At 35.5% G+C, this 12,585-nt stretch overlaps 1 protein-coding gene across 6 annotated transcripts in view; it reads right to left on the bottom strand.

Moving 5' to 3' along the window:
- RYR2 (ryanodine receptor 2) overlaps window positions 1-12,585 on the bottom strand; it is a 784,705-nt gene that overhangs the window by 456,808 nt on the left and 315,312 nt on the right. For 5 of the 6 annotated variants that reach the window (XM_064383629.1, XM_064383631.1, XM_064383632.1 and 2 more), the window contains exons 1-2: window positions 9,095-9,115; window positions 4,265-4,339 (exon numbers count right to left, since the gene is read on the bottom strand). In XM_064383629.1, the coding sequence (XP_064239699.1) occupies window positions 4,265-4,339; window positions 9,095-9,103 (84 nt within the window). In that variant the 5' untranslated portion in view covers window positions 9,104-9,115. Of the gene's footprint in view, window positions 1-4,264; window positions 4,340-9,094; window positions 9,116-12,585 lie in introns of those variants that run through there. The other variant, XM_064383634.1, reaches the window with a different exon arrangement.

Below are 12,585 nucleotides of genomic sequence, written 5' to 3'. Positions count from 1 at the left end.
AGAGGTTTTGTTTGTCTGTTTTTTGAGAGAGGGTCTCATTCTGTTGTTCAGGCTGGAAGTGCAGTGGCATGATCACAGCTCACTGCAGCCTCAACCTACTAGGCTCAAGTGATCATCCCACCTCAGCCTGCTGAAGGACTACAGGCACACGTCACCATGTCTGGCTAATAATTTTATTTTTTGCAGAGATGGGGTTTCATCATGTTGCCCAGGCTGTTCTCAAACTCTTAGACTCAAGGAATCCTCCTACCTCAGGCTCCCAAGTAGCTGGAACCACAGGTGTGCACCACCACACCCGGTTAATTTTTTTTTTTAATAGAGTGAGATCTCCCTATGTTGCCCAAGATGATCTCAAACTCCGAGATTCAATCAATCGCCCACCTCCACCTCCCAAAGTACCGGGATTATAGGCATGAGCCACTGCAACCGGCCATTACTAAGGTTTATAGTCGTATCAGCAGAGACTTATTCTGCCCTGTAATTTGGCCTCCATCTATCCCTGCTATGCTCAGTGTTTTCCTGAAAATCTGGATGCTTCTGAACAAAGCCCAGATTTTTAAATGTCTGTGAGGCAGAATAGCATGCATTAGGGGCAACATCCTAAAGGAATTGTAGTCTTTTTCCCCTCATAAAAGGCTAAGGAAATATTCTCTGTCAGTACAGGAAGACAAGTAACTGGGGATGTATTTGTACATCTCTAACTTCATGTGATATTCATGATCATCTGCAAAAGTACAATGTAGTCTGACAGTTTGAAATCTTTCTCCCAAACAAATTTGAAAACTATTCTCTATCTTCTAGTTTTGTTTTCATTAAAAAATGTTTAACTCTTTGAAATCCACCTAGAATTTATTTTGGTGCACAGCATATCACTGCACTAAAATGAGGTTTTTCATGTGTCTACATACGTGTGCATTTCTGCAGAAGGAATCAAACTCGTGCAACACCCACCTCCTTATTCTTCCCACCCTTAGGTTTTCCTAACTGTATATTCCTGAATGTAAAGTTTAGGACCATTTTTAAAGCCTACTGCTCCCACCCTCCATGCCACAAAGATGAACGTGGCAGGAACGCTAAGTACGATACTGTCACCAAGCAACTGCACTGCCAGCAAGCCCCTCTAGAATCACTGGACCATTAATGCAAAGGCTAGAAATTTCTCATTATGGTATAGGGCCCATCCAGCTAAGTGCGTGTCTGTGAGTGTGAGAAGGCAGATGAACCAGCATATCAGTGTCAGATATGCTGGTAGGTTAGGTGGAATTCAGTGCCTTGGGGATGTGAAACCAAGTTGACCTGCAGACTCTGATTCTGACTCTTAACTGCAGAGCAATGGCTCCCAAGGTTACAGTAAAGAGGCTTCCAGGGTCCCTAAACCTGTTTTTAGCCACAGCAGAAGTGTCAGTCTGACCTCAAGACAGGCAGCCCATGATAATCCCCTAGGTTTATAGACTTTATATATAAACTGTGCTTAATATCTGCCTTTATTTTTTTTAAGGGTAACAACTTTGCAATAATCAGACTTCCCATACAAAAACAAAATGATTCCTATTAAAGCCTTTTGTAATATTTTTCAATAACAGTACAATATTAGGCACTGTAACTATTAACATACACTTTCTCCTTAATATTCCCAGTTAACTCTGAGGTAGATACTATGATTATTCTACCAAGTGTTAATTAATGAAAGCAAGAACTTGGTCTTATTCACTACTATACCATAGGACCTAAAACAGTATCTAGCACACAGTAGATGCCAAATAATATTTATTTAATGAATATATAAAATTTTCAGATATAATTACAGGCTTAATTATGCAAAATATCCCAGGCTCTCCAGCATGTGTCAAACTGAGACTGAATCCAAATCTAACAACCAAGTTCAGGCTCTTAACCCAACTATTATGTGTAGAGAGTAGCTGTCTTAAAGGAAACCTTCACATTTATTATTTCATGCAGTTTATGTGTTTTGATTGCTGTAGAATGTGAAATTCTTTCCATGAAATTTTAATATGTGACTGTTCTATTCATACAAATTGTTTTTACATATTTTTCTTTTATCCAGCCACTTTATGAAACTGTTTTATGCCATTTCATATCTTGACATGTCAGCCAAAATTTCCAGAACAATGTTAGTTAGCAATGGTAGATAAAACATATTTTTATTTTAGTTAATTTGATTTTAAAAAATGGCTTCAGTGTTTCACAATTACAATGTTCACTATTGATTTGACACTGATATTCTTTATCACTGAGTAAATAATCAATGTTTAGTTTTTATTAAGAATGAGCAATGAGTTTTATTAAAGACATTTCCAGCACTTACTAAGATAATCATGTTTTCTTATCTGACCTATTCATGTGATAACACATTAATAGAAATGATATTATTAAATCATCATGAAAATCATGTCTATGTATTTTCTATACTTCTCATTCTGTACTTTTGAATTTCATTAAATAAACATTTAAAATCAAGTTATCACATAAATATCCATGATTGAGATTGAAAATTTGTGTGCGCTTGTTTGACAGTGGTATTGATATTTAGCCTTTGGCTTTAGAACAATTTACATAATATGGGAATCATCTACTTTTTAAAAGAAATGATCAGTATATTTATATAGTATATAATATTCTAGATATTGAACTATCATGTAGTCACTAAAATAATGTTGACAATTTAAACAACATGGAAAATGCTTATGTTACAATAAAAGGGAAAAAAAATCATGCCAGGCACCGTGGCTCATGCCTAAAATCCCAGCACTTTGGGAGGCCAAGGCAAGAGGATCATTTCGGTCTGGGAGTTCAAGACCAGCTTAGGCAATGGTTAGACCTCCATCTCTACAAGAAATTTTAAAATTAGCCAGGTGTGGTAGCACATGCCTGTAGTCCTAGCTACTCAGAAGGATGAAGCAAGAGAATTGCTTGAGCCCAGGAGTTCAAAGATACAGTTAGCCACGATCACACCACTGCACTCCAGCCTGTGTGACAGAAAGACCCCATCTCAAAATACAAAGGGACATAAATTTGATAACGTAGTAAGATCTCAATTATATTAAAAAAAAAAAAAAAAAACCTTAAAGACAGAAGAGAATAAAACTTTTTTTAAAAGTCTCCAACAGATTTTTCCTATTAGTGTGCTCAGAATTTTTCTTCAGCAACTTCCAAATCATATAGAATATACATTGCTTTCACAACTTAATAAAGCTCTTATGAGAATGGAATGAAACTTTTATATATTTTTACATATTTTATATACAGTTGATCCTTGAATAGCACAGATTTGAACTGCACGGGCCCACTTACCCAGATTTTACTCCCCCTCTACCATTCCTGAGACAGTAAAACCAATTCCTCCTCTTTCTCTTCCTCTTCCTCCCCCTTAGCCTATCTGACACGAAGACAATAGAATGAAGATGTTTATAATGGTCCATTTCCACTTAATGTATAGAAAATATACTTTTCTTATGATTTTCTTAGTATTTTCTTTTCTCTAGCTTATTTTACTATAATACAGTATATAATACATATACAAAATATATGTTGACTGGTATCGGTAGGCTTCTGGTCAACAGGGGGATATTAGTAGTTATCTCTTGAGGGAGTCAAAAGTTATATGTGATTTTCTACTGTGCAGGAGATTGGCACCCCAACTCCTGTGTTGTTTCAAGGGTCAGCTGTATATGTAATATCTATGAATACATTAAAGTGTTTATAAAATATATATTTAAAACATTTACATATATACATATTTACATATATACACACATATACGAGGCAGAGAATGAGAAAACTGTGCCCAAGAGAAGTCTAACGAATAATGGAGTGAAAGGAGGAGCAGCTGTGGAAAAAGAGAAGCCCAGTGAAGAAGAAACACGAGTTAGTGAGTACAATTAATACTGGCCCTCCCCATATTTTTAAAATCTGATATTTCAGTAGATACCTTATTTCTCTAATAAATGAAGCCCTTAAAACAAAATCAGAAAAGAAATATCCCTTATTTGACTCCTAAAACTACTCTACCAAAAGTAAGACAGTAAAAATGGTAATCATATAATGATAGAATTAAAGGACCTTAAAAGTCATCTGAGCTTTCATCTTTTATGTGAGAAACTAACAAGGGTACAAAGATATTAAAGAACATATACATCCAAGCTCATTAATACCACTGCAGAAATGAGCTACCAGCATGTTCTGACTGTGTATCCCCAAACGCATCAGCATGACCACAGGGAGACGAAATAAAAGGTGTACTCACCATGCCGCTGTAGGAATGGCGCAGCAATATGGCGTGCCCGTAGAGGAGTGTTCGATGACCACCACCTTGAGCAGTCTTTAGAGAGAAAAACACAAAAGAGTAACTTAACCAAATCGATAAAATACTCTCTTGCTCTCAAAGGAAAGTTAGTAGGAAAGAATGCATTAAGAGCATTTATAGACAAACAAAGTGCTGTTGAAATAATGCGTACATTGGAATAAAGCTAATGTAACCTCTATTATGGGGTTAGCATTTTATCCAGCTCTTGAAAAATGAACTTGGTATCGGTAAATAATTATAATTTATAGTTATTTATTGTGTACTTAATTATAATCTATTTCCTATTATTGGGTGGGAACCATGGTACCCCATTGTATTCCAGGTGCCTACCTGCATGCCTGACATACAAGAAGCACTAAATAAATGTTGGTTCAATGAATACATCTTCCTAAAACACAAAATTGATCATAACACACCCCTAGGCTTAAGGAGCTTCTCATTCCTCCCAATTGCTTATAGGAGAGAGTCCAATCCCTTTCCATGAAGAAGAGTGCTTCTTAAATTGTAGTATGCTTTCGAATCACCTAGAGATCTTGTAAAAACAGATTCCTGGGCCTTACAACTGAGATTTTGATTCAGTAGGTCTGGGGTAGATACAGAGAAGTTTCATTTCAATAATTTTCCAGATGATGCTGATGCTGTTGGTCCAGAGACCACTTTGAGAAGTACAAACAGAGAGACATTTGTCTCAATCATCTCTAGCCTCGTCTTCAATCACCCTCTGCTCCAAACATACCCAAACAGTTTCCCTTCCCTGAAAATGCCACACCGCTTTCCTGCCGCCCCATCTCGGAACACGACATTCCCTCTCTGTAGTCTTCTCTGCCTTGTAAACCTTTTTAATAAGAAAGCCTCCAACAGTTTTTTCCTATTCGTATAATTGAAGGGTTTTTTTTCTGTAACTTCCAAACTGTGTAGAATATGTATTGATTTTATAATTTAAAAGCCTTTATAAGAATGGAATGAAATTTTTACATATCGTCTGTACATGTGCCTCTTGAACAACACAGGTTCGAATGGCATGGACCCATTTATACTCAGACTGTTTCCCTCTACTTTTTTATAAGCTAATTTTTTTTTTTTTTTTTTGGAGACGGAGTTTCGCTCTCGTTACCCAGGCTGGAGTGCAATGGCGCGATCTCGGCTCACCGCAACCTCCGCCTCCTGGGTTCAGGCAATTCTCCTGCCTCAGCCTCCTGAGTAGCTGGGATTACAGGCACGCGCCACCATGCCCAGCTAATTTTTTGTATTTTTAGTAGAGACGGGGTTTCACCATGTTGACCAGGATGGTCTCGATCTCTTGACCTCGTGATCCACCCGCCTCGGCCTCCCAAAGTGCTGGGATTACAGGCGTCCCCCTCTACTTTTTAAATCTCAGATTAAAGACTACCTCCTCTCTGAAGCCTCATCCAGTTTCCTCAAAGCTAGTCACTCTCTCCATCCTCCTCCAGCCCTAGTCATATACCTGTACATTGGCCTTACATTCTATGCCTCAAGAACCCTCCTCTCCTTGATCAGACTGAAAATTCCTCAAGAATAAAGACGCTGTCCTGAATATCATTTCACCTTCAGCTTTGAGTGTGAAGTAAGGTCATGGTAAGCACTCAATAAACAACTGTCCAATGAAAAACTGGGTATGGGGAAGCCCGCGTCAGGCTGAGTAAGGAGTATGTATAAACGGGTCATGTTATATAATCACAAGGTATGTAAGAAAGAGGAGGCAATCATGGGATTTTAGTGTTGGGTTGCATAGAAAAACTTCACAGGAATTATAAAATTAGATCAGAGAAAGATCATGGAAGGCATAAAATATTATGACAAGAAGTTTGTACTTATTTTTGCAGGAAAAGAAGGTCTTTAAAAATTTTGGGGATAAGAGTGATGATACTGACCTGTACTTCAAGAAGTGCAGAAAGATGCTTTAATATCCAATATTATTATAACCTTTTTACTAAGCATATATCACATTTGTATTGTTCCATATAATTTCTTAAAATAACTTTACGTTTTGCTTGAAAAAATTCAGAACTATTCTAAAAACAAATATTAAAAGGTATTAAAATTAAAACTGCTGAAAAAATCACTTTTTTTCACATAACAGAGGGAAAAGTCTCCTTTGAAAAGTTATACTTCTTCAGAGAATGAGGCTCTCTTTAGAGAGTGCTGATTTTTTCTATACCACATTTGATTTATTGTGGCCAAGAACAATTTTATTTACATTGCCTGGTTTGAATTACTTTGAAAGAAGCTCACCTTTTCCTACCAGATTTCAGTTCCAAAGCTACTAAGTCCACTTGAACAGCCACACTAGTCAAAACAAAATTTTTTTTTTAAGTGAAGGACAAGATCTTGAGGTCATCCAGAAAGTGCTTCTTCTACTATAAAGCTTTGCCTACACATTTCATTTATATATAATACGTGTGTGTGTGTGTGTGTGTGTGTGTGTGTGTGTGTATGACCAAAGAGGTTTACACACACATGAAAGTTACTGGCTCTGTATTTTGTTCTTTCTGGTTTGCTTTTTTTGTTTTTGGCTCTGTTTTTGAAATACAGGCAGTCCAGAGCAAGGCAAAGTGGCTCATGCTTGTAATCCTAACTACTTAGGAGGCTGTGGTGGGAAGATCACTTGAGCCCAGGAGTTACAGGTTACAGTGAGCTATGTTCATGCCACTGTACTCCAGTCCGGGTGACAGAGCAAAACCCTGTCTCTTAAAAACTAAAATAAGTAGTGAATCGCACAACAGGGTCACAGGAGGATAGTAACGATCAATGAGAATCCTGGCCTCAGTTCAAGATAAATGTGCCTGAAAAGGCCGGTGGAACATTGTCAAGACATCCATTGGACATAGACTGGCTTACTTGGGATGGTGTCTTCATGGAAAGTCTCCTCAGGGAACAGATCAGGCTTAGGAAATGCATCACTGTTTAGCATTCAATGCATCACTGTTTAGCACCAACCAGCAGAAATAGACTCCCACAACAAGAAAGCATCCATCTGGTTCTAAGAAGTTAATGCCTTTTCCATACAAAACCCAAAGCAAAGCATGATTGAAAGGCGAAAGCGAGATTAAATTCAGCATGTTTTTCCGTGTAAGTGACTTAAATTACTGTAATTGCATGCATATGCCCTCCCCTTAATCCAATTCTAACCTTTCCAGATCATCCATTGCAAGTGTGAAAATAACTACTGGCCTTCTGGCGTCGAAGTTAAAAGAACTGGAGGCCTAATTATTTTAGGCACCTGGTTTTAACTAATTCTACATCATCTTTCTATTTGCACTGGTTTTTATATCCATTTCTTCTCACAAGAGACCTTAAGATGTCTGTTTCAGGCGACCATTTCATTCACCCTTCCACAAGGGGAAGTCCGTACAGTATCATACAGCGGGATTAAGAATGAGATTAAACAAATATAGCAAATGCAGATTTAGCATGAAAACCTACATTTTCTCCAATCCAAAATCATAAGTTAGTTATTAGTATTTGCAAGGAGAGGAAATAGTCCTATTTTGCTGCTGTTTTTAAATATTTTTCCAACCCAAACTATTGTTCCATGATATGTCTAATTCAGGGATTAACATCCTCTCTTCACAATGTAATCATAATATTTTCTACTGAAAAAATAAAAGCTCGAGTTATTTGAAATTCTGGAAGATGTTCCATGTCCTGGTTGACAGACAGCTTCAAAAAATGCTCTGTTCTGTAATCCCTTCCAAAATGTCAAATTCTTACTGTTAATGAATGGGTCCAGTTTAGGGTATCCCTCAATGCATCCGGTTCAGAGTTTTATAAAACATGATGGATTTAACCGACTAGCAAGAACACACTTTCCTTTCTTCAAAGCAACCTTTTCCATTTATGTTTGGAATTTTGATTTAATAGTTCTCATAGTCTATTTCTTTCAAAATTATAAATTCTATGAAGCCTTTATTAACTGAATATCGATAAATTTTTCTACCTACCCATTGTTTCTTGCTGTTTAAGATAAAAAAAATTAAACCCCATAAATATTGTGGGAGAAATGTAGTGGGCATACAAAAATGAAACAAAAATTTTCTATTGTGTACCCTAAAATGACCATATTCAGGTCCTCTTTGTCCCTTACATATTCCTTCAATGACGTGCCCACATGCTTTACTCTTTTCTTTTTATTTGTCTATTTTTACAATATTTTCACTTTTCCAATTTAGTTGAGAAATGAAAAGGGGCTGGCTGAATTACTGTCACTTCTCCTAGAGTAAGGAGAAGTAGTTTCTTGGTGCCTCTCCTAATTTCCCAGTGGAAGAACTTCCCATTGTATTCATACAAAAGTGCATAAAGGCAAAGTCAACATAATCCCCAGAGTGAACATTCTAAATCGCAAGCTATTAAAATTGTTTTAATAAGAGAAATTCTTAACGTTAGCTAATTAAATGTAATATGTTACAATATGACCCAAAAATGTCAAATGTTGTTTGTTGAGTTGCTAAATCTAAACGTGATTTATCTAAATTTAAAAGTTCCAAAGTTTAATTTTTAAAAACTTTTTAAAAGCAGGTTAAGAAAAGTTACATGGATTCAAAAGTAAAACAAATCTGTATAACCATATATAAAACATACAAAATATCACATATATATAGCTGATATACAGTTTTATATATATATGTTATAAGATACACTAATAAGCATATATACATATATAATCCATATATAGTAATATATCTGCCATATATATATATATATATATATATATATATATATATACATCATATATTTATTAAGATGTCTTACCTTCATCATGAATTTCTGTAGGGGCATAAGGAAAAGAGAGGAAACATTAAATATACATATCAAAGACTTACTTAAAAATATCTCTTATTTATAAAGGCTCCATTATCCTAAATGGAGCTATATAAACAATAAACATAAAAAAAACATTCACTGTGTTATCGCAGCAAAACTTAGTACCAACTACATGCTAGAGGAAGCTGTAGCAAGCAAAACTCTTTAAAAATGTTTTTACATCAGTTTTCCTTTCTCTGTGAAAACATGCTGCTCTACTTTAACGAGTGATTTCATTTACAACCTATTTAAGCACCAAAAAGATATAATCTTAACAACTGGTCCTCTGAAAATGCTTTTTAAAAAAACAAACTTTCATCTTTTGCATAAAAATGTAGTGATAGAAACAAACAGCAACCCAACCAATTTTAATAAAAACAGTAGATTAAAACAGGTAAGGCAGATTGTAAACTAATATGCTGCAATGAGCGGCTCTCATTTCATGCAAAATAACAGTAAGCAATTTCTTAGACACTGAATATTGTGAAAGGTGAATTTCAAAGAAAAATCACAAAAACATTTCTTTTTCTCTTAAAATGACACAGTCTCCTTTCATAAATTATATTATAATAGCCCTTTTTTCTACAAAACATAATATGTATACATGTGTATGCATGTATGTGTGTATATGCGTATTTACAAATAATTTCATTTTTCTTTAGACCTCTAAAGTTTCTTTGACTTCTTATTCCTAGGAGAGTTATCCAGATGAGAGAGTATGAAAGAAAAAAATGTACTTCCAAACTTAGGGCTGAATTTAGTTGTCAGGTTGACGTCTAAGTCCTATGGGAAAAAAATATGCATAGAGACACTACTTGTAAGAAAAACAGCAAGGAAAAGTTTTCTAATATAGATACTTGTAAATATTACAACTTCTCTCTGAAACATATTTACATAGTAACATGTACATTACTAAAGGGAAATTCTATTGAAACTAATTCTTTTATTTTCAATATTGCAATTTTAAGGAAAAACTGTAAAGAAGCTTTCATCCTTAGCTTAGAAAATACAGGCTGTTTAGTTACATTTTTGTAACTGATATTAATCATAAATAATATTAGAAAACTTTCTTTCCATATTGAAAACTGACCAATCATATTCCTACATGTGACTCACTAATGGTAGAAATATCACTAAAGAATTAGGCAAAATCATTATTAAGCCTTTTTCAAAGAAACACAAAAACCTAACAGTTTGGTACAGTACATGGATTGTAAGAGATATTTTCTTCATGAGACTTTTTTTTTTTAAATTAAGCTAGGTATGGGAGATTCTTCTTTAGAAAACATTTTCAGCCTGATTTTTTCAGGTATCTAAGTTGAACTGCTTTAAAACTAGGATATTAACAGTAAAAAAGAGTGGTAAGCCAAGTGACTGAGGTCTGCTATTCTGCATTGCTAAGTCATGTCTGACTGCTGGAAGAATAAGACAGAGGAGAGCAATCTACGTACACGATAAAATAGAATGACTACTGAAAATTAGCAAATGCTGAAATATCCTTCTGTAGAATGAGAAAGAAGAGCAGATGTAATACACACATGTCATTTTCAAAAGATAATCAAGAACATGAAAGATTATTTGTGGTATTAGTGGCATTATTGACATTAACTCTCTGTACAAATAGTTTCTTGTTCAATTTCGTTTAAGTGCTAGATGTTACCAAAATTATAGCATCAGGAAACATTCAAAAAGATCAATTAAGGGCAAAGAAGAAAGCAAAGTGCATTAAAACAAAAAAGATGAGTATGTTAGTTTAATTCAATGTAAGCACTGTTTCTGTATGATAAAAGCAACAAACCAAAAAAGAGTAACAACAAAAATCCTTTAAAAATGGATATGTTAGGAAGTAGAAAAAACACAAAAAGATAAATATTGAAGAAAGCAGCCTCTTTGGGTGTGAAGAATGTAATTTTTGTGCTTACAATAAGTTTAATAAATTAATTATTTGATGTATTTCACTCATGAGAAGTTCAATAGACAAGAGCTAAAATTTCATTACATGAAATAGAGTAAGGGATGACTATATGGGCAATTACAGGACAGGCACACAGCATGGATTCCAACCTGCTTTCTGTCTTAGAACTTTTTGGATGACGATCAATTTGCACAGAAACACAGAAGTGGAAATTTTAGTTCTTTAGGCTAACACTGCAAGTGTCAGTAACTCAGCATCCCAGGTTTAGATTAATCCAGAATTGACAGATCAGAGGAAGCTCCAAATACAAGCAAAAGCTGAGGGCACATGCTCCATTAACATGGAAGCCAGGAAGAGAAATTGCTCTCGCTACATTTTCACATGTAGATGGCCCTGGGTGGCAAATGGATGACAAAAAGAAGCAGAATCATCTTTTCTCTATAAGCATAAGCCACTCAGTGTAGTAGATCTAAAAGACCTAAGGAATTTTCCTAGCAAATGCAAATGATCATGAATAGAAAAATCAAATAGCAATACTTTACTCTGACAATTGTTAGTGAATACTGGGTATCAAGAGAATGCATATTTAATCTGTTCTTGGTGCAAAGAAGGAAACAGTAATTCGGGTGATGTGGAAAAGCTCCTCCATCCTAATGATGGCTTTCAGTTCAACCTTGATTTTTTAAAACTGATATTTCAGTTTAATGAACTAAAAACTGATTTTTAAAAAGTAACACTTCTAAAGACCTATCTTAGAACGTTAAAAAGAAACTTTTATTGAAATGCCTCCTCAAAAATTATATAGATAAGGATTTAGTGACAAAGCGCCAAACATTTGGGGACCTGCCATTAAAAAGGATTATCAAATGCAACAATTTCAGAATCACCTCAGAAGTCATTCTAGCATGAAGTTTCTATTAAGGAGGCAAAATACCCTACTCTGCACACAAAATATGCATCAAATGTAAGCCTTTTTGCCATCTTTTCCTCTCCATGTTATCAAGATGCTAAGTGAGATTCTCCATAGTTCTCCAATTGGCAACCTCTCCTTTGTGAGGAAATAGCAGGTAAATTTCATTATGTTGAGGAAAGAAAGTTATTTCACCACCAAAAATTGGATTTCTAGGTAGCTATAGTTAATTAATGATGGTCTCAACAATTTTTAAGAGAAAAAAATTAACAATAACAATTCCAAGTTCCAAACATGTATCAATATACACTATCTAATAGCATATGAGGTTGAAAAATCTCAACTTATGATGAAACTATCTGGCTGGGTCCAGTGGCTCATGCCTGTAAATCCCAGCACTTTGGGAGGCCAGGGCAGGAGAATCTGCTTGAGCCCGGGAATTCAAGATCAGCTTGTGCACCATAGTGAAACACCGTCTCTACAAAAAAATTAAAAAGTTAGCTAGGCATGGTGGTGCACGCCTGTACTCCCAGCTACTCAGGAGGCTGAGGTTGGAGCATCGCTTGAGCCCGGGAGGTTGAGGCTGCAATGGGCCGTGATTATGTCACCACACTC

Source organism: Aotus nancymaae, unplaced genomic scaffold (genome assembly GCF_030222135.1).
Source record: "Aotus nancymaae isolate 86718 unplaced genomic scaffold, 86718_ANA_hifiasm-v0.15.2.pri h1tg000032l_0, whole genome shotgun sequence".
In the NCBI taxonomy this organism is placed as follows: Eukaryota; Metazoa; Chordata; class Mammalia; order Primates; family Aotidae; genus Aotus; species Aotus nancymaae.
This window is presented reverse-complemented; position numbering and strand designations above follow the sequence as displayed.